Source organism: Monodon monoceros, unplaced genomic scaffold (assembly GCF_005190385.1).
Source record: "Monodon monoceros isolate NGI ecotype Baffin Bay Population unplaced genomic scaffold, NGI_Narwhal_1 Super_Scaffold_12, whole genome shotgun sequence".
Lineage (NCBI taxonomy): Eukaryota > Metazoa > Chordata > Mammalia > Artiodactyla > Monodontidae > Monodon > Monodon monoceros.
In genome coordinates, this window is record NW_021703768.1 from 32,879,103 (window position 1) to 32,903,834 (window position 24,732).

The following is a 24,732-nucleotide window of genomic DNA, read 5'->3' on the forward strand; positions in this document are numbered from 1 at the left end:
ATGGTGTAAAGCTGGTATGAGTTGGCAGTGAGCAGGCATATGTCTACCAATGTCATCAGTAGAATGAATAAGCAACCTGAGTTTTACATATAAAAAGGGAAAAGCGTAAAAATGTAGCAATTCTCTGAAGGTTTTTTTCTTATTAAGGCCAAGGAAACATGAATGCCCGTCCAGCTTTCTCAGGTCCTTTGATAATGGCTGGAGCTCAGTATAATGATCTGAGTGTATGACCTGAGCATTAGAGGACTGTTTCCCTCACACATCCCTTGCTCTTTGAATTTGTGGTGTGCCCTCTCAGAGACCACGTGTGGGTTAATACTGCACTCAGTCTGGCCAGACCAAGCTAGGACTTCCCTTCTCAGGAAACCTCAATCCAGGACGAGCCATGTAAGCCTTAGCCTCTGGGAGGTCCTCATTTCCCCCAATTTCTGGTGATTCTTCCTCTATGCTGATTCCTGCCGGGCAGTTTCTGGTGTCTTAGTGTTGCACCCTGCTGGAAATGCTCTACCAGATATGCCACCTTTGGAGGAAGTTGGAGAGTCTCACTGTCAACAGTGAACCGACAATCTTTCCCCCATTCCCAGGAAAGGGACTCTGATAAATCATTAAGCTGACGCTCAGGAGTCTGGTCGAGGATCAGCAATTTTCTTGTTTGACAATTTGTAATTCACAAGGATGCAAGGAATTCCCAGTAGTTACTACGGTAACTCTACCTTAATCCAGATGCTCTACATCAGAAACTCAACAGTGGATTGTCTAAGAACACACTAGAGTTCAATATTTGTATGTATTTAACATCCTAATTCTTTCTGATTCACTCAGGTTTCTGGGGGACAGGAAATAGGTATTTTCTTGAGCACCAATGCTATTTTATACCCTAAAGGGCCTGGCACTTTTATTTTTAGAGAACTATCTCTGTGTGCTACCTTACATTAAAATACATCTCATATCCAACAATATTTTCCTTTGCTGGAAAAAAAACCTTGAAAATTAGTTTTTAAATTTTGCTTTTGAAATTATTTGTATTGTGATTTCTCAGCAATCATGTACATTCTTGAGAATTTCTGTGAAGTGAGGAAAACTAACTTAAATTTATTTATAAAGGTGTGAAAATTTTATTAATAAAAAAACAATGAGCAAATTGACATGATAATGTTGTTGACATTTAATTAAATATTTATTAACTTTGATTTTGCTTTTTTCCCCTTGTACTTTGAGCCCTTCTTTTCTCCTTCCTTCTCCTTCTTCTTTTAGGGTTCTCGGACCTTTTCAAATCTCTCAGGTCTTAAGTACCATGCTATCTAATGAATAAAATTGTATAGCCAGCTCCTTTAATTAGCTCCTTTTGTGGGTAGACTTAACCTTACGCAACTCATAAGGCTAGGTATTAAGTTGGATCATATGAAATCACTGGATTTGGGGTTTTGTTTTTGGTAAAATATGACTAAATAGAGACAATTTCACATGATTTAACCTAATGCTTTTTGGTTGCAAATACAATACATTTTTCTCCTTGGAGACATAGAGTTAATTCGGAGAGCTAAGACCTAAAAACGCAGAGTTCTGTGCTTGTGGTAGGTGTTCGGCAAGTATTTGCAGAATGAATGCATGCATGTATCCAAGAATGACAGAACAAGACGCAAGAACGTAAACAAGAGCACAACTGCATGATACAGACTTGTGGTAATGGAACTGGCAGAACGTATTCATCATACAAAGAACTTTCACAATTACTTTAAGTCTTTTTAACCAACACTCTCTTTTTAATTCAATTTTGTTTTGCTAGCAAGGGATTGGCATTGGCTGTAGGAGAAAGCAGTCCTGGCATATTTCACTGCTGACTCTCCTCATTAGGGAATAAAAAATGGAAACATCATAGGAGTTTAAGAAGGAAAAGAAGCATTGTGGATCTAAGAGAGAGGAGACTTCAGAGGTTGGCAGGATTTTCATGAAGCACGTTGCTTTTCATTTGGCAGCAAGAACTATCTCTGGAAGGTCCTGATGTTTTTCTTTCCATATGATCCCAGGGAAACAAACAGCAGCTCTTTTTTTTTTTTTTTTTGGCTGGCAATACTAGGAAAAAACCAAAAGATTATCAAATCTTAATGATTAATAGAACTTCAACTTCAGGTCAATCCACCCACCCATTTATTCATCCTTTTATCTTGTTGTACCATAATGTGCGAGATATTGTCTAGGTGCTGGGAGAAGAGTGAGATTTAAGATATAAGACACATTTCCAAACTAGAGGTGATGTTCATCTTGTGTCGGGTGAGTAAGTGTGATTACTGCTGAAAGAACAAGGGGGAAAGCACTCAGGGAGCGTAGACAGAGAACTGATGCCTGAAGATGCTGGAGGAGATTTCATCGGAGGTGTTAATTGGTCTGGGTCCAGAATAGAGGTTTTTAAGCCTGGCTATAGATTAGAATAACCAGAGGATTTAAAAGAAGAAAGGAAGAAAGAAGAAAGAAAAAAAGAAAGAAAGAAGAAAGAAAGAAAAAGAAAGAAAGAGAAAGAAAGAGAGAAAGGAAGAAAGAGAGAACCATGGCCAGGCAATATCCACCACAAAGGTTCTGGTTTAATTAACTTGGGCTGGATATCTGTTTTGTTATGCTTCTCTTTTTGCCCTTTTTAAAAAAAGTTAACCAGGTAAATACAATGAGCAACTTGATTGAGAACAACTAGTCTGGAAGAAGTAGAAACACATAAGGAGAGGGAAGTTGGATTGGTTGACGGAGGAGAAAGTTGCAGAGCCTTTCACCCTAGGTAAATAGTATGCAAAAAGAAAAATGACGTCTTAAGGTTTTCAACCTCATGAAGGGGGTTGGCCCAGTTTGTGTGGAAAGCTGGAACTGAACATTCTGCAGAAAGCTGGATGCCTGGAAGAGCTCCCTCAACGGAAAGACTCAGCAAGAAAGGTTTCACTGTGGTCTAGTGTCTCAGCAAGGAACTCGTGGACCATCATTGGTCAGGCATGAAAAGTCAACCAGAAGATACCAGTGTTTTCAAAAAAGTGATATACATATAGGAGGAGGCACCTTGATTTTCATTATCCATAAATCCAAAATGTAGAACTCAAACCAAGACATTTACATGAAAAACTGGTGCAAAGGGATGAAAACAATGGGGCTTCCCCAGAAGCAAACAACCCTAGGAATAGCTTCACTACCCAGAGTAGACAAAGTTCCCACAGGAAACAAATTCCACTGAAGACTAGGCCTGTGATGAAAAATTCTTCAGTACTCGAGGAAGAAAAAAATGCCATGAGAATGAGTACATGCAGAAACTATATATTCTGGATGAATCTGAGAGAGACTTCTATATAAACATATTTAACATGTTCAAAGAAATAAAAATAGGAAAAATCCAGTAGGCCAGGAAAGAAAAAAATAGACTTAAAACAAAACAAAACATACAGAAATTAAATTTATTTATAGTTTAATTAAAATTATTTTATAATTAAAATAATTTTTAGAAATCCTCTATAGATTGGTTAAAGGGTATAGCCTATATATACATAGCTGAAAAAAGAACTGAAAAATTAGAAGACAGAGCTGAAGAAATCACAGAAAGCTGTAGAATAGTCCACATAGAGAGAAATAGGGAAAAAACAGTGGTCTTGAGTATGGATTTTTGGAGACTACTAATGCTTTTTGGAATACAGAACAGTGGGTTGACATTTTAGATACATGAGAGACAGAGATAGTATATAGGAAAAATCAATTATCCTAAAATTTCAGAGAAATCTAAACATGTATATTGTCACCATGTTGTTGAGTTTCTGTGTTTGCTAAGAAGGGCAAAAGACATTCTTGTAATGTTAAAAATTTTGTAAAAAAATTTTTGTAGCAGTAGTTGAAAGTATGTTTGAATGATAAACTTGAGACTGTGAATCTTTGTTTGAGGAAACTACATAATTGTTTCAGACATTTTGTTGTAGGAAACTGCTTATTCAATCAAAAATGTAAGCTATGATTTTCATAGGAAGTTAATCTAATTAGCTGATCTTGTGATAATTAACAGTTGAGCTAAATCTTGCTTATCTATTAGGATTCTAATCAATTCTACCAGAATGAAAGACCAAGCAGATCCTCTTAGTATTAGAAACAGAGCTAAAGTCATTCTTCCTTGAAAAAAGTAAAATAATATGATTTCAGATGATTAGCTGTAAAAAGTGCAGAAACTCAGTTTTCTTAAACACTAGTAAAGTTAAAACTGCAAAATTAAAATTCAGTAAATACCATTTATGTAAATTTTAAAAATCCAAAACAACATTGAGTATTTTTTTAATTGGTATGGATGTATTTAGTACAAGTAAAAAATATGGACCAGAAGGATACACTCTAACTTAATGAAAGTGACTATAAGAGAAGGAGGGTGAAGGAAAGAAAGAAATAGGTGAGGGAGATTAAGAGGTACAAAATATGAGTCAGGAGTATGGAATGTACAGTGTAAAGAATGTAGTCAATAACTACATAATATCTTATATGGTGACAGACGGTAACTAGACTTACCATAGTGATCATTTTGAAACGTATAGAAATATCGAATTACTATGTTGTGTAACAGGAACTAACATAGTGTTTTAGGTCGATTATACTTCAAAACCAACCAAATAAACAAACAAACTCATAGAAAAAGAGATCAGATTTGTGGTGACCAGAGGCAGGGTTGGCAGGAGGGGGAAGTGGATGAAGGCAGTCAAAAAGGTAAAACTTCCAATTATAAGATAAATAAGTACTAGAGATGTCATGTACAACATGGTAAATATAATTAACACTGCTGTATGTTATATATGGAAGTTGTTAAGAGAATAAATCCTGAGTTCTCATCACAAGGAAAACATATATCTTTTTATATTTCTTTAATTTTGTTATTTATAGATGAGGTGATGGATGTTCACTAAACATTGTGGTAATCATTTCATGATCCATGTAAGTCAAATCATTATGCTGTACACCTTAAAGTTATACAATGCTCTATGTCAATTATATCTCAATAAAACTGGAAGAAGAAAAAAAAAAAAAGAAAGTGACTGTATCTGAGTAGTGTGGGAGAGAAGAATGGACCTGGGCTTTTTTAGCGGGAGAGGTGATGTGTTACAAAGTACTCTATTGTATCTGTGATTGTTTTTCTTATAAAAAGGTTCTGAAGTATTTACCTATATGTATACACACACATATATGTACATGATGAGTATATGTCCACCTGGATGTTTGTTATATTTCTGTAAGCTTTTCTCTTTATATGAATGGTGCTTTGTGACCATCTAGGGGGGTGGGATAGGGAGGATGGGAGGGAGGGAGACGCAAAAGGGAAGAGATATGGGAACATATGTATATGTATAACTGATTGACTTTGTTATAAAGCAGAAACTAACACACCATTGTAAAGCAATTATACTCCAATAAAGATGTAAAAAAAAAGTAATACAATCATTACTATTTATTATTTGTTTATAGTTCTGTTTAGATGTAGAGGAAGATTTTTAAACTGTGTGCTAAATGACACATAAAGGCTGATTTGTCCATTTCCACTATTCATTCAATCTTTATCCTCTGTTTATATGGATAATCTAGAAGTTTAGCGCAAATTAATTCAAGAGCTAGTTTGCAAATTAAATAACCCCCAAATGTATATTTTTGTCCTTAATAATATCAAAGGAGTTGTTCTCACCTTCATAGATTTTCTATTTCCTGATTTCACAGGCAACTCCCTCAAACTTGTTTGGGCAGGAACACAAACATTGTCCATCCAGCAGAATCACACTCCCTCCATTTTGGCACGGTTGGCATTTTCTTACACTGAATTCATTGATGTAGTCTTCAATGGCTCTTTCCAAATTTTGTTTCTTTAGGTGTGCATCTTTTATTTTCACTGGAATCAGATCATATATCGGAGACAGCTGCAGGAGAGCAAAACATTTAATTTTAGGTCTTCTTCTATAGACAGAGCTTGTGCAGTATTTTTCACTAAATTATTTATTCATTGCTTCATTAATTCAACAAGGGCTTATTGAATGATAATTATTGCCAGACATGATGTTAGCTTTTAAGACTGCCGGTGATCAAAACTAGTCATGATCTCTGTAATCATGGAGATCCCATTATGGAGGTAAGGAGACTGATATTAAAATAATCATACAGACAAATTTAAAATGGAAACTGTGACTAGGTGCTATAAAGGATGGGTATATGTATTTTAACAATGAACAGTCAGGGATTTAAAGTTTTAGCAGGCTAATTTACTGACATATTGTGAATCCTTTTTGCTGCCTTTATTCTGCCTCCCCTTTTCCAGAAGGTAGGCAAGTGCTTGCGATCTCTTGTCTAAGAGGAGGCTTGTGTGTGATGCCAGTCCAGAATGCCCCTAAAGGCAAATTCTTTATTGATTTTTTTTCTTTAAAAGCCTGAACTCATTGATAAATTTTTGTTGGGAGAAGGAGTGTGGGAAGAATGCCACCAAGGTGGGGGCATTCCTTCAGTCCAGGAAGTGGGTCGAGTTAGCATGTACCTCAAGTAGCAGGAAACCATAGCTAGATCTCTAGCAGCTATTCTGGGAAGTAGCAAAATCTTTGGAGTGCCCCTAGGGAAGGTGGCTATCAAGGAAGAGGCTACAGCTTTGTCAATGACTCCCATGCCCAATCTTGGCATGGAAAGTTTGCAACCACCTGACTTCAAGTGAACTTGTAAAGTTGAACAATGAGGTTATCAAGATGACCACCATGGACTAAATACTTACATATATCATATCTTCATTTCCCAGACAGAAGCATCAGGACAAGCAAGAGCTACCCTGAACCCCATCCAACAAATGAATGAAGGATGAATTTTCCAGCAGCATGGAAGGATGGGATCTCAATGTCAAATTTAATTATACTAAAATAAATGAAGTAAAATGATTTATTTTGTACACTTAAATTCCTGGAGTGAGATACATAGTTGCTACCATTGAATCAGGGAAGTTTGGAAAGGCTTTCCTGATAAAATGACTATGAAGTTGAGATTTGAGGGTGTTAAGACGGAAAGATTACTCTAGTAATATAGGGCAGAATTCAAAAAATGCTTAGTTATGTTACATATAAAACACATATAGAATATACAAGGCTATGTTTTATGTACATATGTAAAACATGTGTAGAAAACTTGTATCATATGCCTATTTAATGTAAGCAAATTCAATTGTGTGACTATAAAGGTGTTTGAGTAGATAATCTGTAAGAAATTGAGACCCTTTGGTGGCACAGTACTTTGAAATAAGAGACCACAAAATTTAGAAGCAATTGGAATCGAAAGACAAGATTAAAAAATATACCACAGGACTTCCCTGGTGGCGCAGTGGTTAAGAATCCACCTGTCAATGCAGGGCACACGGGTTCGAGCCCTGGTCCGGGAAGATCCCACATGCTGCTGAGCAACTAAGCCCGTGCACCACAACCACTGAGCCTGCACTCTGGAGCCTGTGAGGCACAACTACTGAGCCCACATGCCACAACTACTGAAGCCTGTGCGCCTAGAGCCCGTGCTCCACAGCAAGAGAAGCCACCACAATAAGTCCACGCACCACAACGAAGACCCAATGTAGCCATAAATAAATAAATTTATTTTAAAAAATAGTTATATATATATATATACACACACACACACCACAAATTCCTGCCAAAGAGTAATGATGGATTAAATAAAGTCAACTAATCCTTTTTCTGAGGACGATGAGAAAAGCTAAACAAGTTAAAAATAAAATTAAAAAATTTCCTTGAAAGCCCTGGAAAACTAACAAGGTAACAAAACATTACTAGGCCAAGATCTGGGAGGAGGTAGAAGTTCAGTGAGGTGAGCCCAGTACTTCTGGGTCGCTAGTCCCCTTGACACATTTCCTAAATCAGGAAGAGGCAGTCAAGGAGCTAAGAGGTAGAGCAGCACATTACTGGGCTGGGGAAAAAAGGTTGGAATTCAGGACAGCAAAGGTAAAAAAGCTGTGCTTTGGGTTGGGTCCCAAAGGACTGCAGCCCTAGAAGTAAAAGGGAATTGGAATTGAGGTGGTCCTGGCAAAGACTGCAGCTGGTTTTAAAATAATCCTGAGTCATTAGTACCCCAGAGGCTTTTCAGATACAAATATATATTTCTTTTGAAGACAATAAAAGCATCTCAGGCCTCAAGCTACTCTGATAGCAATTTTTAAAGTATAATATCCAGCCCACAATAAAAGTAACTAGGTACACAAGGAAATGAGCCAACGTGAATGAGAATCAGTAGAAATAATAGAAATGAGAAACAGAGCTTGGGAATGCCAAGATTTGAGTTATCAGATATAGACTTTAAAACAGCTACGTTTACGTAAGCATAAGAGACAAGATTAAAAATTTTAGCAGAGAACTGAAAATTATTTTTAAAAATAGAAGATTTGAAAAAAAATAAACAAAGAGAATTGGAATTTGCTATTATAATATACAAATTAATGGACTGGTTAAATAGTAGATTTAACACAACTGAAGTAAAGTTAATGAATTGAAATATAGGTTAGAAGAAGATATTGATAATGAAGCATGAAGAGATACAAAGTCAGGAAATACAGAAAGACAATCGGAAACATAAAAGAGAGAGTGAGGGGATTCCCTGGTGGCGCAGTGGTTGAGAGTCTGCCTGCCGATGCAGGGGACACAGGTTCGTGCCCCGGTCCGGGAAGGTTCCACATGCCGTGGAGCGGCTGGGCCTGTGAGCCATGGCCGCTGAGCCTGCGCGTCCCGAGCCCGTGCTTTGCAACGGAAGAGGCCACAACAGTGAGAGGCCAGCGTACCGAAAAAAAACAAAAAAACCCATAATATTTTACTATTTTTTGAACTTCTCCAAGAAGATAAATTTAAAAAGTGTTTCATGGTGGACTAACTATGGTTGCCTTCTGCTTAGGCAGAATATTGATATGAAAAGTCCAGGCTTTCAATTCATGAAGAAAGAAACATAGAGATATTTTAGATGGAATGCCCACCAATCTAAAAATCTGGGGGTCAGTAGTTGACCTTGAAAATAGGATAAAACTATATTTTGCATCCAGCCAGTAGGACTGTGCCAACAGAGTTGATGAAGGTTTTTGAATAGTTCTAGTAAATCTTCAGCAGATACTTTACTGACTTGAGATTTTAAAAGTCAGCTCTAGAATATGATGGACTCTTATTAAGACCTCCTCAGAGAACAGTCTTGGATCCGTACAAGGACAGTTGAACTCCCTTTGTAGAAATGAGAAGACAAGACACTTTAGGTGTCCATCTGAATGTAAACATCCACCTAAATCAATTTTTTTCTTGTTTGTTTGTTTTGGCCATGCAGCTTGTGGGATCTTAGTTCCCTGACCAGAGATTGAACCCAGGCCCTTGGCAGTGAAAGTGTGGAGTCTTAACCAACTGGACCGCCAGGGAGTTCCGAATCAATTCTTTTTTTATTTAAGATCTTCTGAAACAGATTTATTTCACTGAGTTCAAGATAGTGAATTTAAATATTATTTAAATATGACAAAATAAAAGGGGTCTCTTCTGATTTTAATTTTATATATGGGCATGCTAATTTGGACAACTATTTTCCTCTCTTTGTCCTAGTTTTGGGACAAAATATGTGAAGCTCTCACAGACGTGCTCGCATATTTACAACTGGGTAGATTTCCACAACCTAAAGGGAGAGTACATTACAATTTTCCAGTTTCTGAGTTTCTCTCTCACATAAATGAAGTTGTTTTGGTGGTTTCACTCACTCTTTAAAGACAATAATGAAGAATGAAGGAACACAATTCTCTAATAACTAGTCCTATCAAAAATGTCAACATGTTGGACTTCCCTGGCAGTCCAGTGGTTAAGACTCCACACTCCCATTGCCAGGGGCATGGGTTTGATCCCTGGTCAGGGTACTAAGATCCCGCATGCTGTGTAGTGCGGCAAAAAAAAAAAAAAAAAGTCAACATGTTTATAACTCAAGTTAATCAAAAGGAAGTAGGGGACAATCAAAGATAAATTTGACCTGAGGGAAGAAAATTGTGAAACATACAGGGAAAATTGAAAGCTATAGAAGAAAGTAGGAAAAATACTTTCTAATAATTTCAGGAACAAAACAGCAATAAAGGAAAACACATAGCCTTTATAGTTAGTTTGGGGAGAGAATGGTGAGGCTAAGTAACATTGGCATTTATATCTTTATAATTATAATGTAGTTTTTTCCCCTTAGGAATAAGCACCAAGACTGTAAAGTCCCAAAAGTTTTATAAACGGAAGACTATTATAATCAAGACACAAAAAGGAAAGGATTTCCTGACCATGAGAACTGTTCACTCTTGGTCTTATTTTCTGAGAACTTATGAACTTCCCTTTCACAAAGGCCCTTGAAAAATACAATTCTCCTGTGTTGGAAGTGGTGGTATGATGTCACCTGAAGGCAAGGGACAGCTGGGGCAGAAGGAAGGGAACTAACAATTTCTGTGCAACTATTTTGTACCAATCTGTGCTATAGTCTCTATACAAGGAATCACATTAAATCCTCAAATAAACATGGAGCCCTGGAGAATTCAGTGTTGCAGAAGTCAGAAAATATTACACATCTAGTGAGGAGCAGAGACTCAAACTCAGCCCGGTTGGTCTGATGCCCCCTCTGTGCCTTTCTTCTACACCATGCTTCTTTCGGGGATGGGACGGGAGTGCATTTGGATGCTCACATCTCTTTCAGATGAAGTTAACTGTTCATCTGAACCAGCAATTACATTTAGTAAGAAAATGACAAAATCTTCTATTTGAAAATAAATATTTCTTACTTTTTGATTTATGAGCACTGGAGCATCGTTTAAGGAAGAGGCCCAATTTACAAAGTCAGTCACATTAATCACCCTGGCTCCTTTGAGAAGCTTCTCTTTCAGTTCAGTTGCATATTTTCTTGTTCCTCCTCTTATGAATGAAATAACATCATCGATGAGGCTTTCACTCATGATGTTTTCTGAGAAGAGAAAGAAGGTATAAGTGAAGCATGTATAGTTCTGTGACATCTGATAGACATTTATTGAACCCCTTTCATAAGGTATAGTCTAGTACATTTATTGAATTTTACTTATAAATATTACTTATGTAATTTTTTTCACCCCAAATATCCAAGGGTCATTTTTATTAGTAGTCAGTTATAGATTTCAATCATTTTTTAAAGAAAATATAAATGGTATGATGCTTGAGATACATTAATAATTTAAAGTTCATCACCTAAGCACATGCACACATGGGAACACGACTCTTGATTGGATACATTTGTTGTTGCAGACTTAGCTTCATAATTATATTTTGTATAAGTTTGCTTTAAACTATTTTAATATTATAAAAAACTTCAGAGCATAAAAAAGAATAAAGTAAAAAGCATAATTTCTTTCCACCCCAATTTTTACGTTATTTCTCCCTCAGTCTCTCCCAGACTAAACCGCTTTAAAAAAGTTTTGGTGAATCATTTAGAGTTGTGAATTTTTTGAACTAAAAAGTAATTTCAAGGTGATTTTTGTTCATCCTTCCTTATTTCTATAGATGAGAAGACTGAGCCTCAGAGAGATGGAGTAACTAGCCCAAGGTCACACAGTAAGCTTAATGGCCAAATTTTGAAATTATGACATTTGATGGCAAGGTCAGTTTTCTTTTCACTTCATCAGTAGTTTCCAAGCATGGCCACATGTTAGTGGCTGGTATGCTTTTAAAAATATTAGGTTTTCCTCTCTTCTACTTCTCCACTATCAGCTGACCCTTTTTTTTTTTTTACATCTTTATTGGAGTATAACTGCTTTACAGTGGTGTGTTAGTTTCTGCTTTATAACAAAGTGAATCAGCTCTACATATACATATATCCCCATATCTCCTCCCTCTTGCGTCTCCTTCCCACCTCCCTATCCCACCCTTCTAGGTGGACACAAAGCGCTGAGCTGATCTCCCTGTGCTCTGTGTCAGCCGACTCTTTAAATCACTCTTTAAGTGAGTCTCAAGCATTTGTATTTCTGAGAATGCTCTCAAGTATTTCTGATTAGAGTAAAAATTGAGAACTCCAGCACTACCTCATGCTTATAAATCTGCTAATGATTAGCAACAGAAGTAATGTTTATATCAAAGAAATTATCTTTTTAAAAATGTTATGCACTGATTTAATGTTAAGGCTGGATTAGGTATTTTCTTTTTTCACCCAGTTTTATTGAGATATAATCACATACAATACTGTATAAGTTTAAGGTGTACAGCATGATGACTTGACATACATATATATTGCAAAATGATTGTCACAATAAGTTTAGTTAACATACATTACCTCATATAGTTACAGAAATTATTTTTTCCTTGTGATGAGAACATTTAGGATCTATTCTCTTAGCAGCTTCCAAATACATCACACAGCAGTGTTAACTATAGTCATCAGGTTGTACATTACATCCCCAGTACTTATTTATCTTATAATTGGAAGCTTGTACCTTTTGACCAATTGGGTGAAGGTGAGTTAGGGATTTTGAGTCAGGTGGAAGATTGAGTTAGGGAGATGGCTTTGGCCTTCTCTTTTCTTGATGGACACAGACAGAACTGCCACTAGGCCATTTGGAAGCTTTGTTTAAATTAGGGGAAAAAAAGAAAACTTTCCTCAAGATATTTTTCTATCATCGGGCTTCTACCATTGCCATGATAAAAATACAAATCTACAATGACCGCAGTGTGAATGGCTGTATTCCCCAGGGCTGTGCAGTTCACGACCTGCACAATGATGATACCATTGAATACATGTCCCCAGGTTACTTGTGTTTATAATGGTTTGGGAACCACTGTGAAGGTAAAATAGCTTTTGGGAATTCCCTGGCAGTCCAGTGGTTAGGACTCTGTGCTTTTACCACCGAGGGCCTGGGATCAGTCCCTGGCCAGTGAACTAAGATCCCACAAGCTGGTGTGGCTTGGCAAAAAAAGAAAAAAGAAAAAAAAAAGATAAAATAGTTTTTAAACACTTTCGGTTTGTTGTTGTTGTTGTTTTTTTCTATAAAGAGGGGAGACAATAAAGAAGGCTCATAGTGACAGGGCAGTGCTCATTGACCTTTCCTCCTTCTTTTCACCCTAGTAAGTTAGGCCATACTTACCAATTTTACCATCACCCCTCTTTAAGCAACTGTCTGAATTAATATTTCCTGTGATTTCAATTCCAGCATTCAGAGATAAATCCAGATTAAACCCGAGGCATCTCTGTATATCCCTTAGTTCAACACCTGTTTAATATATTTAGTTAGAAATTATTAGATTATGTCTATCAACATCATAAATAAATTCCAATTTTGCATTTTGTAGGAAACATACTTACTTGGATTCCTAGACATTATTACTGAACTCAAATGCAAGGTTACATCTGCCCTGCTTTGCCCTCATATTAGAATCTAATGGTCTCCTTTGACTTTGCTTGTCAACTTAATGGTGAAGGACCGATAAATTTACCCTTTGTTAAAAGGGACATGAGTCAGACAAGGGTGGCTATAGTCCATCCTTACCTCTAATGCCATAAAAGGGAGACAATATCTAACATGTATTGAATGATTGTATGCCCAGCATCATTCTAATGATCTTGTGTAAATCAACTAATTTAATCCTCTCATTGACTTTCTGAGATAAGTTTTATTATTATCCTCATTTTACAGATGAGCATGAGGAATAACAAAGCAGTTAAGGAACCTGCTGATGGTACTCAATTAGTAATTAGCCAAGTAGGTATTAGAAACAAGAGCTGTCTGGCTATTAAGCACTTCTCTGTATCAACTTCATAATTTGGTCATGGGATGCATCAACATCTCCTGATCCTCTTTGGAAGACTCAGTTCATCATTGAGATAGCTAGTTTGTTGCTTTGGGCAGATGGCTTAAATATATGACACTTTATTCTGGTCCTACTAATGCTGTTTAGTAGACATTGGTCTTGGGAGCTGACTCATTGTGATGTGTGGTTGCTCCAGTTATAACGAAGAAAAATCCCAATATTTACTCAAGTATATAATTTATTGTCTATTCTCCTGATTTAGAAGAGGAAATTATTTCTTCATTTTAAGAGTAACTTCCCAGGTCTGAGCTCATTGATCATATCAGTTTTTGCTCTTATTTATCATTTCAGATCACACACACACATACACACACATATACAAACACGTGGTTGTTTGTCCTGGAAGCCAAAATGCTCTACGAAAAAGGAAAGGGAGAAGTTAAGTTAATCCCAGGATCCCATGGTGAGATGTAGAAGTAGAGATCTGAGGCATTTAGTCATTCATTCATTCAACGAGTATCGTTTGTGTATCCACAATTACTGAGAACTTAAGAAATATCCAGTGGAATTTCCCATGGTAAAGGAGGAGGGAGGATAAAAATGGAAGATAATGCTAGAAATTCAGAATACTAGATTTCCAACCTTAACCTAAGAAGCATGAGAATTCTGATTCGAAGATGAGGATGAAAATACCTAAGTGACCCCCTAAAGCTTAGATTCTCTACCTCAGCTGTGGACCTCTCCACGACCAGACGGAGTCTGGATGCCCCAAACTGGAGGACGTGGCTTGGACCTTGGGTGTGGCAAAGCAGAGAAGTGAGAAGAATGACTTCCTCTTCAAAGACCCAGAGTCCACCTAATGATCTTTGTCTACTAAGGCCAGAAGGTAAGTAGATATAAGTAGGTAGCTCTGAGTTGTCCAAGATGAAAGATTTCAGCCCATGGAGTTTTTTCACCAAAGCAACTCTTAGCCTGAAGAGTTCTTTGTGTTTTGATCACCCTTGCTGAGCCTTTCTCTTCTGATTTTCAAGTTACTCAAGACACATTCCTCTTGTGCCCCTCTCCCATGTGATATCTATCAATATAGCCTACTGGGCAGGGCTCCTAGAGACCCCATTATGCCATCTTACTGGAATAACCTTGTGAGGCAGTATAAACCAAGAAACCTCATACTCTACTCCCCTGGAAATGCATCTACCAGCCCAAGACTAGACTGAGGCATCAAGAGCAACTGGTTCTGGCCATTCATATTTGTTTCATCCTTAAAGGGTTTATCCACGGTGGGGACAGTGTCAGGCTTTAAGATCAGAGCTGAATCCCATCTTTTGCTTGACACAGCCAGAGGCTAAGGAGAAAGAGCTATGGAAGTGCTTTTGGCAACACTTCCTTCCCTAAGAGACACAACCCAAATCTTTGAGGGCAGAGAGAGGAGCTATGCTGGCATCTTTCACCTCTTTAAAGAGTGCTGTAACTAAGCCTTAATTAATCACAAAATAAATATTAAAACTTATTAACATAGAAACTTGGCATCTAGTTTATTCTTAAAAGGCTTTGAGGAAGTCTTTAGGTCAGGATGGTAATTATGTAGCACATAGGCCTATTCTGTGCATATAGCAGACACTGATGATCAATCATAGACCCTTTTCCATGATTCAAGTGTGGTCAGAAACCTATTTATGGACCCAATTCAACCACCACCCCATAGTTAGAATTGTCATCATATGAGGTAAAACGAATTTTCCACTCTTGCTTTAGACTTACATGTTGTTAACATTGTTTCTTCCTTCCTCTCTTAGAGAAAATTTAGAACATTTCCTTTCCAATTCTGAAGAATACTTTGGAAGATAATTGGCATACATATAATTGAACCAGTCTATGGATTAAGCAAGAGGTTATGTAAATGATGCCTTTTGTACTTTTCACTTTTTAAATAGTATTTCACTAAAAGCAGCACCACCAAATAATATTATATTGCAGTACGATTTTGTGCGTTTCTCAGTAGTGCTGATGAGAAGTGCAGGGCCAAGTCATCTTGTTTGAGGTGGAAGTCAATTTGCTGTTTGATAGGAGTTCAGAGGCCAAAGGGCAGGGAGAGAGTTCTCTCAAAGAAGCAGGTTACAAAACTCTACTTTAACCATTGGAAGAGGATAACACTAGAAATAGTTGATGGTTACAACAATGTTGGAAGTTAGAACTCTATTTCTAGCTATACCTTTCTGGTTCATGGAAGCTTTATCCAAAACATATATTAGTTCATAGAGTCCTCCTAGAGACCCAGAGCTACTGTAGTGGGTTCCATAGGTTTCCAAAAATGCAAAATATTCCCCCTTTTCATAGGTAGCTGGTAGAGCTTTTATAGAATCCAAGAAAGTTGTTGCCAGCATGATGTCCCGAGTTCTCATCACAAATCTTCCCAGGTGAACGACTCCTTTTACATGCAGAAATACTTTTTCCTTTGTTGTAGAGCCAAAGAAAAGAAATATGAGTTTTATCACCATTATTTTGAATTCAAAAATCACAAAATTTAGAATTTCCACAGTCAATACGTTTTTAGCAGTGACCGCAAGATATTGCTTTAACCCGCTTGGAATGGCAAACTTAAAATCATATCAAAACTGTTGATGAAGATGTGCGGAACCTGGAACTCTCTCACAGTGCTGGTGGAAGGGTAAAGCGGTACAACCACTCTGGAGAACTGCTTGGTAGTTTCTTGTAAAAGTCAACACACATCTACCCCAATGGCCAGCAACTTCACTTCTACGTAAGATCAGTAAAAGAGCAGTTCACAAAAAGATCTGTATGAGACTTTTATAGTGGCTTTGGTCAGAATAGCTTAAAATTGAAAATGACAGATGTCCACTGACAGGGGAGTTAATAGACAAATTGTAGTCTATTCACACAAAGGAATACTAGTTAGCAATAAAAGGGAACAAACTACTGATACAGGCAACGATATAAATAAATCTCAAAAATATTATACTGAGGGCTCCCCTGGTGGCGCAGGGGTTGAGAGTCCACCTGCCGATGCAGGGGACACGGGTTCATGCCCCGGTCTGGGAAGATCCACATGCTGCGGAGCGGCTGGGCCTGTGAGCCATGGCCGCTGAGCCTGCGCGTCCGGAGCCTGTGCTCCGCAACGGGAGAGGCCACAACAGTGAGAGGCCCGCATACCGCAAAAAAATACATATATATTATACTGAGCGAAAAAGTCAGGCACCAAAGAGTATATACTGTAAGATTCTATTTATATGAAGTTGTAGAACAGGTGAAACTAAGCTGTGGTCAGAGAAATCTGGTCAGTAGTTGCCTCTCAGGCAGTAGGGGATTGATGCAAAGGGCATGAAGGAATTTTCTTGAGGTGATGGAAATATTCTACATCTTGTTTAAGGAGGTGGTTACAAAGGTGGATACAATAGTCAAAACTCATCATGGAACTAAATGCGCAAAATATTTTCATTTTATTGTATGCAAATTACACCTCCCTAAGTTGACTTAAAAATGTTAACAATGGAAGGAAATGTAGACGCTATATACGAAGCCCAATTTTATTTTACACATGAGGAAACTCTGATACAAAGGTATCAAATTATTTTCCCCAAATCACACAGAGTCTGTGGTAGAGATTTGTCCCAAAAACCTAGGTCTCAGGTCTCTCTGTGCCTTCTACTAAGTCCTCTCAGTTTTTGATAACAGGAGGGACAGATAATATTTTAAGCTGTGGCTTTCAAGCCAATCTAAACACCTCAGCAGTTAATGTTCCCAGGGATGATGGCTTAAATTTCCAAAGGAAAACTGGGGTGGTCACAAAGAACTTTTTGATTTAATGCTATAGACTGTCCTGGCCAAAACTAAACTACAACTGACATCCACGATTTTGTGGAAGGTTCTTTTGAAGTTCTCCTGCTGTAGTTGTGGTTAGCACGTGTTGATTGCATAGGAGTTTAATACGCTTTATTATTTTTTTAAAGGTACATCTTGGTGTATACAAACATCACACCAAACTTTTTATGTTTTAGAAGCACAATTGTTCACACTGCATGACTTAACTTTAGGTGATTTTGGGTGATTCAGTATCTAACAAAAATCTTAAAGAAACTTACTCCATATATATATGTTCTCCACCTGATGACTTGCATAATAATTCTTAATGCAACCTCAAAGATGCACAAAACATATTTGGAATCCCTCTCGTTTTTGCTAAAATTAGGTGTATCTTGTCAGAAAGACATTGTGTTCTTTGACTCAACTTATTTTAGAGGTAGATCTTAGATTATTCCCAGCCAGATATACTCTTGTTTCTTCCATCTTAAAGGAATAAAAATAATCTCTTGGCCTTACTTGTTCGGCCATTTGCCACTAATTTCTTCACCCTCATTAGAAGTAAAATTCCTTTAAAGAGTTTTCTGTACTAGCTCTTTCCAATTCCTCTCTTCCCAGTTTCTCTTAAATCTAACCCAGTCATGCTGCTGCCCTCACTACTCCAACAAAACTTCTCTTTTGTTCAAAACCTCTTCTGAAGGTCACCAGTGACCTTCACAATGCTAAAGCCAGTGCTTCTTACTCCTCATCTTTCACATATTAGCACATTTGACACAGTTCATCACTCTTTTCTCTTCGATAGAATTTATTTACTTTTTGTTATCTAGGGTAGTTCTTCTCAAAATGTACAGTGTGAACAAATCACCTAGAGAATCTTTTTAAAACACAATTTTAATTCAGTAGGTCTGGGGTAGGGTCTGAGAACCTAACTTCCCAGTGATGTTGTTGCTGCTGGTCCATGGACCGCACTTTGAGTAGCAAGGTTCTAAAGCATTACACTGGCCACATCTTGCTTTCCTTCACTCCTCTTTCTTCAGACCTCTTTCTATTGAAGTTCCCTGAGTTTAGTCTTTGATCTTCTCTTTTCTATCCACACTAACTTCATTAGTGGTCTCACCAAAGCCTATGACTTTAAGCACCTTCTATATATTAACAACTCTGAAACTTAGAGCTTAATCCCAGACCTCTTTCTCAAATTCCAGACTCATAACATCAACTTCCTATTTGATATCTCCAGTGGAATGTCTAATAGACATCTCAAACTTAATCTAACTAAAATTCAACTACTGGTCTTCTTCTCCAAACCTGCTCTACCTGAAATTTTCTCCATCTCAGTTGATAGCAACTCCATCTTTCCGGTTGCTCAGGCCAAAAACTTTGGCGTTTGTAGAATCATGTTTGACTCTACTACAACTGTCCTTTCTGAACTGTCATCATCTCTCACCTGGATTCTTGCAATAGTTTTAACAAACCTTCTTCCTTTTGCTCTTAACTTTCATAATCTCTTCTCAACAGTATCCAGAGTAATCACTGAAGATATATTAGAATATGTCAACCTTCTATTCAAAACATTCCAATGGTCCCTCATGTCACTCACTGAAAAAACCAAACTCTTAGAACAGGCTGTGAGGCCCTTTATGATCTGATTCAAGGTAACCTCTCTAACCTTTTCTCCTTCTGTTCACTTTGGCCCAATGGGCAGGTATGTTCCCATCCTAGGGACTTGTCTTTAATAGATCCTTCTGCCAGATATATCATCCCAAATATAACTATTTGACTATTTCCTCTCCTTCAAATCTTTATTCAGAGCTCATCTCCTCAGTGAAGCCTACCCTAAGCTGCTTTTTTAATACTGCCATCTGCCCAGGAGTCCTGATTGCCATTATGCTGCTCTACATTTCATTTTATTCTATAGCATCTATCATTTTCTAAATACTATATAGCTTCCTTTTTTACTGTTATGTTTGTTTCTGTCTATCTCCCCCTGCTAAACTTTCAGCTCCACGAGAAGAATCTTTATGAGTTTGGTTCACAAATGTATTTTAAGCACGTGGAACAGTGCCTGGCCACATAGTAAGTCCACAATTAAATATTTGTTGAATGACTTAAAAGATTTTCCAACTGCACCCTTTGGGTGAGTGTGCATGTGGATATAGAGGCAATGTATTGATCAACCCATTATACAATTAGGCATAGTATAAGTACTAAGAGTGAATGAGTATTATTTTTTAAGTGGAAGAAGGGTATCTAAATAGGTGACTGTGTTATCAGAAAAGAAAGAGTGAGCATTTTACCAGCATCATACTGACTACAGAAAGTATATTCTGTATTTATTCCAAAGGCAATGAAACAAACTTCTAAATCTGGCTTAAATATTAAAAAACAAACACATTTTCAAAGTCTCAAATTAAAGGTATGATTACAAAGTAAGCAGACCAATTTCATATGCAATGTGTACAATTTCATGGCATCGTTACTCTAGAAATACACTTTACAGTAAGTAAATAGCCATCATTCTAAGACATTACAGTGAATTACCAAAATTCCTTAGTATGATTTTTCATTGTACTTCTGAAGAGAATATAAATTAAACAGTCTATCACCACAATCTCAGTGAAAAAGCATGCTCTGAATTCCCTTTGTTTTTTTTGGCTGTGCCACGCGGCATGTGGGATCTTAGTTCCCTGGCCAGGGATCAAACCCGTGTCCTCTGCAGTGGAAGCACGAAGTCTTAACCACTGGACCACCAGGGAAGTCCTAAAAAGTACGCTCTGAACTCTTAATATGCTTGATCTGTTGACAGCCACAAACATCTCACCCACTTATTACTGCTATACTGAAGAGATTTTTCTCCAGTTAGCATTCTTCTTCTGGGCCTTCAAACTACCTACACATTTGAGGATTTGTTGAGTATTATTTTTCTTTCTCTTATGCGCTCTATCTGCTCTAAACGATTAAACTTAAAAGAGGACATTTGGTTAGTTTGAAAAATATTCCATTATATTCTCTATATTAAACGTTTGGTCTTACCTTCTTCAAAGAAGATGACAACAACAGTTTGTAAGATTCATTTTTGGAATATGTAAATCGAAAGGTACCCTCGGCATTTAAAAGACTTGAAAAGGCTTTTTTGTCAGAAGGTTCTGAATCTTTACATTCTAACTGTCCAATTGCTTCATGAGGTGTGTATTTTATAGATAAATCTGCATTAAAATTTGATTTCTTCTCTTGGATGATACTTCTGAATACTTGCATCTGTTCATCATAATATTCAGTTCTGAAATTTTTGTCGGCTTTGGTCTAAAAGAGAATAGCAAAGTGTTTTTGAAAACAACATACAAAAAAAACACCCAAAATAAACAGGAAAAGACAAAAATCAGGCAACTTATTTGAAAGGGAGTAGAACAAAGAAGTTGAGCCACGGCAAGAAAGTGAGACTGCGAGGGTTCAAATACAGATCTGATGACTTTGAGAACATTACACGATAACCTCTCTGTGCCCAGTCTGATTCCTAGTGTGTAAAATAGGGATACTCACCATACCTGGACCAAAGATTGTTATAAGGAGTCAATGAAATAAAGCATATGAAGGACTTAGAACATAGCAAGCTTTCAAGAGTTAATATATTAATAATTAAAAAGCAAGTTGCATAACAGATCAGATGCACAATATACTCCCATCTGTGTAGAAAAAGAAGGAAAGAAATGATAAAGCTAAGCCTTCCTGAAGCCTTGTGGACCAGGCACTGTTTTAAGCATTTTATACATGTTAATTAATATAAGTAGAAAGGCCAGGACTTGAGCCCTGAACTGCCTCCTAACGTTTACACTCTACTGCTTATTTAAAAAAAAAAAAAAGCCGTTATGTACATAGAAAATTACTGGAAAAATAGACAAATCATGGAGTGATAGCCCTGGGTAAGGGGAACTGTGAGTAAATGTATATCTGGAGTGACAGCAGGCTTGCTTTTTCTTGCATCATCTTTTATGTGGTTTGGACTTTATTTATTTATTTACCATACTCATTTTTGCATAAAAAAACTAAGTAACCTAGTTAAAAATTAAAACCTTCAATTAAAACAAATGAACTTATTTACAAAACAGAAACAGACTCACAGACATAGAAAACAAACTTATAGTTACCAAAGAGGAAAGGAGCGGGGAGGGATAAATGAGGAACTTGGGATTAACAGATACACACTACTATACGTAAAATAGATAATCAACGAGGTATTACTTATAGCACAGGGAACTATATTTAATATCTTGTAATAACCTATAATGGAAAAGAATTGAAAAAGAATAAAACTGAATCACCTTCCTGTATACCAGAAACTAACACAACATTGTAAATCAGCTATACTTCAATAAAACAAAGAAAGAAGCAAATAAAAACTTTCTTTGCCAACTTGGTTATTGTCAGGCATCAGCGGGAGGGCTGTAAATCTCAACAAACTCTCTTTCCAGAGGTCCTCTGTAACAGGCTGCAACTCTTGTCCGGAAAGAGACACTCATCTCTTCAGTCAGTGGAACAGACTGGACTCAGTGGCATGCACTGGGTGACTGTTCTGCACGAGGAATGCTGTGGTCTGAATGTTTATGTCTCCCCTTAAATCCATATGTTAAAATCCGGATGCCCAGTGGGATGGTATTAAGAGATGGGGCCTTTGGGAGGAGCCTTCTTGAAGAGATTCGTGCTTTTATAAAAGTGACCCCACAGAGCTCCCTAGTCCCTGCCAACCATACATCGTGAGGATACAACGAGAAGTCTGTAACCCAGAAGAGGACCCTCACCCGACCCTGCTAGTGCTCTGATCTGAGACGCCCAGCCTCCAGAACTGTGAGCAATAAATTTCGGTTGTCTCTAAGCTACCTGGTCTCTGGTATTTCGTTATAGCAACCCAAACAGACTAAGACAAGAAACCTAAAGTCACCATCTAATGGGAAAGACTAAAACGTATATAATTTTCATTAAAGAAAGGCATGCTGGGAAAAATGCTCAATGCAAAGGGAAGAGTAGCCTAACCATGTCACTTCCCTGTTTAAAATCTTTCCACCTTCCCACTGCCTTTAAGATAAAGTCTAAACTAGACTTATTCCAAGTTAATCTCTCCCTGACTGTACTCCAGCCCTCTGACCTCCTTTCTATTTCCACAGCCTATGCTTCTTCCCACCACAGGTTTACTTTCTGGAATGTTCCTTAATCCCCCAGCCTCCCCCAGCCTCCCATAACACAGACAATATACACACTCACACACACATACTATATACCCCTGGCCTAGTGAATCCCTACTTCTATTTCAAGTCTCAGCTTAACCATCACTTCTTTAGGGAGACTTTTACTGATCCAACAGACTAACAAATCTGTTTCCTATAAGCTCTCATAATGGCTTTTTTTTTTTTTTTGCGGTACGCGAGCCTCTCACTGCTGTGGCCTCTCCCGTTGCGGAGCAACAGGCTCTGGACGCGCAGGTTCAGCGGCCATGGCTCACGGGCCCAGCTGCTCCGCGGCATGTGGGATCTTCCCGGACCGGGGCACGAACCCGTGTCCCCTGCATCAGCAGGCAGACTCTCAACCACTGCGCCACCAGGGAAGCCCTATAATGGCTTATTTAATAGACCTTCAGATGGTAAACTCCAAGAAGTCACGGACCACATCCATCTTACCCACATGCCTCCATAGCCTCACCACTTAGTAAAGTGCCTGGCAAAAAGTAGATTATAATAAAGACGTATTAAATTTAATATGCAGATCCAATACAGCTAACAATAGTAACTTATATGTATTGAGTGCTTACTCTCTGCCAGCAGCTGTTCAAAGTGTTTTATGTAGAATAAATATTTAACTTCCTACCTTTAAGGTAATTTCTGTAATTACCCCCATTTTACAGATAAGAAAACATAGGTTAAAAAATTTGTCCAAGATCATACAATCATACAGCTAGGAAGTGGCCCAGCCAGCAATGAAACCCAGGAAGTCTGATTCCAGGGTGGAGCTGTTCATTCTTATACTATACTGCCAAAGAGGGCTTGACAAGTTCTAAGTGGTAAAATGAAGAAAGGATTCATGGAAAATGTTGCCCTGAACATGGCCTTGGGAAAAAAAAAAAAAAATATATATATATATATATATAAAGGTGATTCAGTTTGCTGTACACCAGAAACTAACACAACATTGTAAATCAACTATACTTCAATTAAAAAAAAAAGAAAGAAAAAAAGAAAAAAAAATAAAAAAAATAAAAAAAAAGAAAGAAAAATGAATAAGATTTCTATTGCCTTGAAATCTAAGACTAGTAGAAGCAAATGAAGACAATCCCACTCAGTCTTCCATGATGAGAAGTGCCAAAGCTGAGCAAAATGGCACCAGGAAACCACGTCTCCCTCACTCTTCTAGAAGGCTAAGGTCTTCTTAGCTCACTGGCTTCTAATTGGTTGCAGGATAGGAGTGGCGTAATTTGTAGGCTCTTGCACTTATACCTGAACTGGTTAGAAAGGAACTGGCACTGGGCAGGGATCAACTTAGCAGTGTGAAGGATTGCTTGCAGGTATAAGGGAATGTTGGTCAGGGTGTCAATTAGAACGTTGTTGAATGGTCCTCTTTCACTAATGCTAGGATGGTAGTAGTGAGTAGAGTCTGAAACAGTGAGGGTGGGGTCACCCCAGAAAACCTAAAGACAAGAGCTGTATTGAAAAGCCAAAAATCCATCCATCAAAAAGAAGTCTGAGCTGAACAATAGGCATTCAGAGGTGGACAAATATGTAGAATCGTTTTGAAGAGAAGAACAAAAGTCTTTGAAGAGAGGTCAAGAAGCAAGATTATAGAAATTAGGAAGACACATGGATGGAAACAAGTTTCTTTATGAGAACCAAATGAACAGATGTTGGAGAAGCAGAAATCAGAGAGAGGGGCAAGGGTGCTTACATCTTCCAGGAGGCCAGGCATATTATAGGAGTTAGTGAAATCTATCCTGTTTAAAGGTTTATCAGCTAATGCTTCTTGAAAAGAAATAAACATTACTCTGGCACTGGGAGTGGAGGAGATAGAACACCTCAACACACATTCCAAAGTTCAAATTGAGGAGGCTTGGAGAGCAAGCGGGAATAAAAGGTAAAGAGAAAACTGTTAAAGACGCCAC

General features: G+C 37.7%; 1 protein-coding gene across 1 annotated transcript in view; it reads right to left on the reverse strand.

Moving 5' to 3' along the window:
* Positions 1 to 1,740: 1,740 nt before the first annotated feature.
* C9 (complement C9) overlaps positions 1,741 to 24,732 on the reverse strand; it is a 49,894-nt gene continuing 26,902 nt past the window's right edge. Inside the window, exons 6-11 of the mRNA XM_029216625.1 lie at positions 20,625 to 20,894; positions 15,988 to 16,228; positions 13,112 to 13,237; positions 10,790 to 10,968; positions 5,678 to 5,906; positions 1,741 to 2,073 (exon numbers count right to left, since the gene is read on the reverse strand). Coding sequence (XP_029072458.1) covers positions 5,691 to 5,906; positions 10,790 to 10,968; positions 13,112 to 13,237; positions 15,988 to 16,228; positions 20,625 to 20,894 — 1,032 coding nt within the window. The 3' untranslated portion in view covers positions 1,741 to 2,073; positions 5,678 to 5,690. The remainder of the gene's footprint in view (positions 2,074 to 5,677; positions 5,907 to 10,789; positions 10,969 to 13,111; positions 13,238 to 15,987; positions 16,229 to 20,624; positions 20,895 to 24,732) is intronic.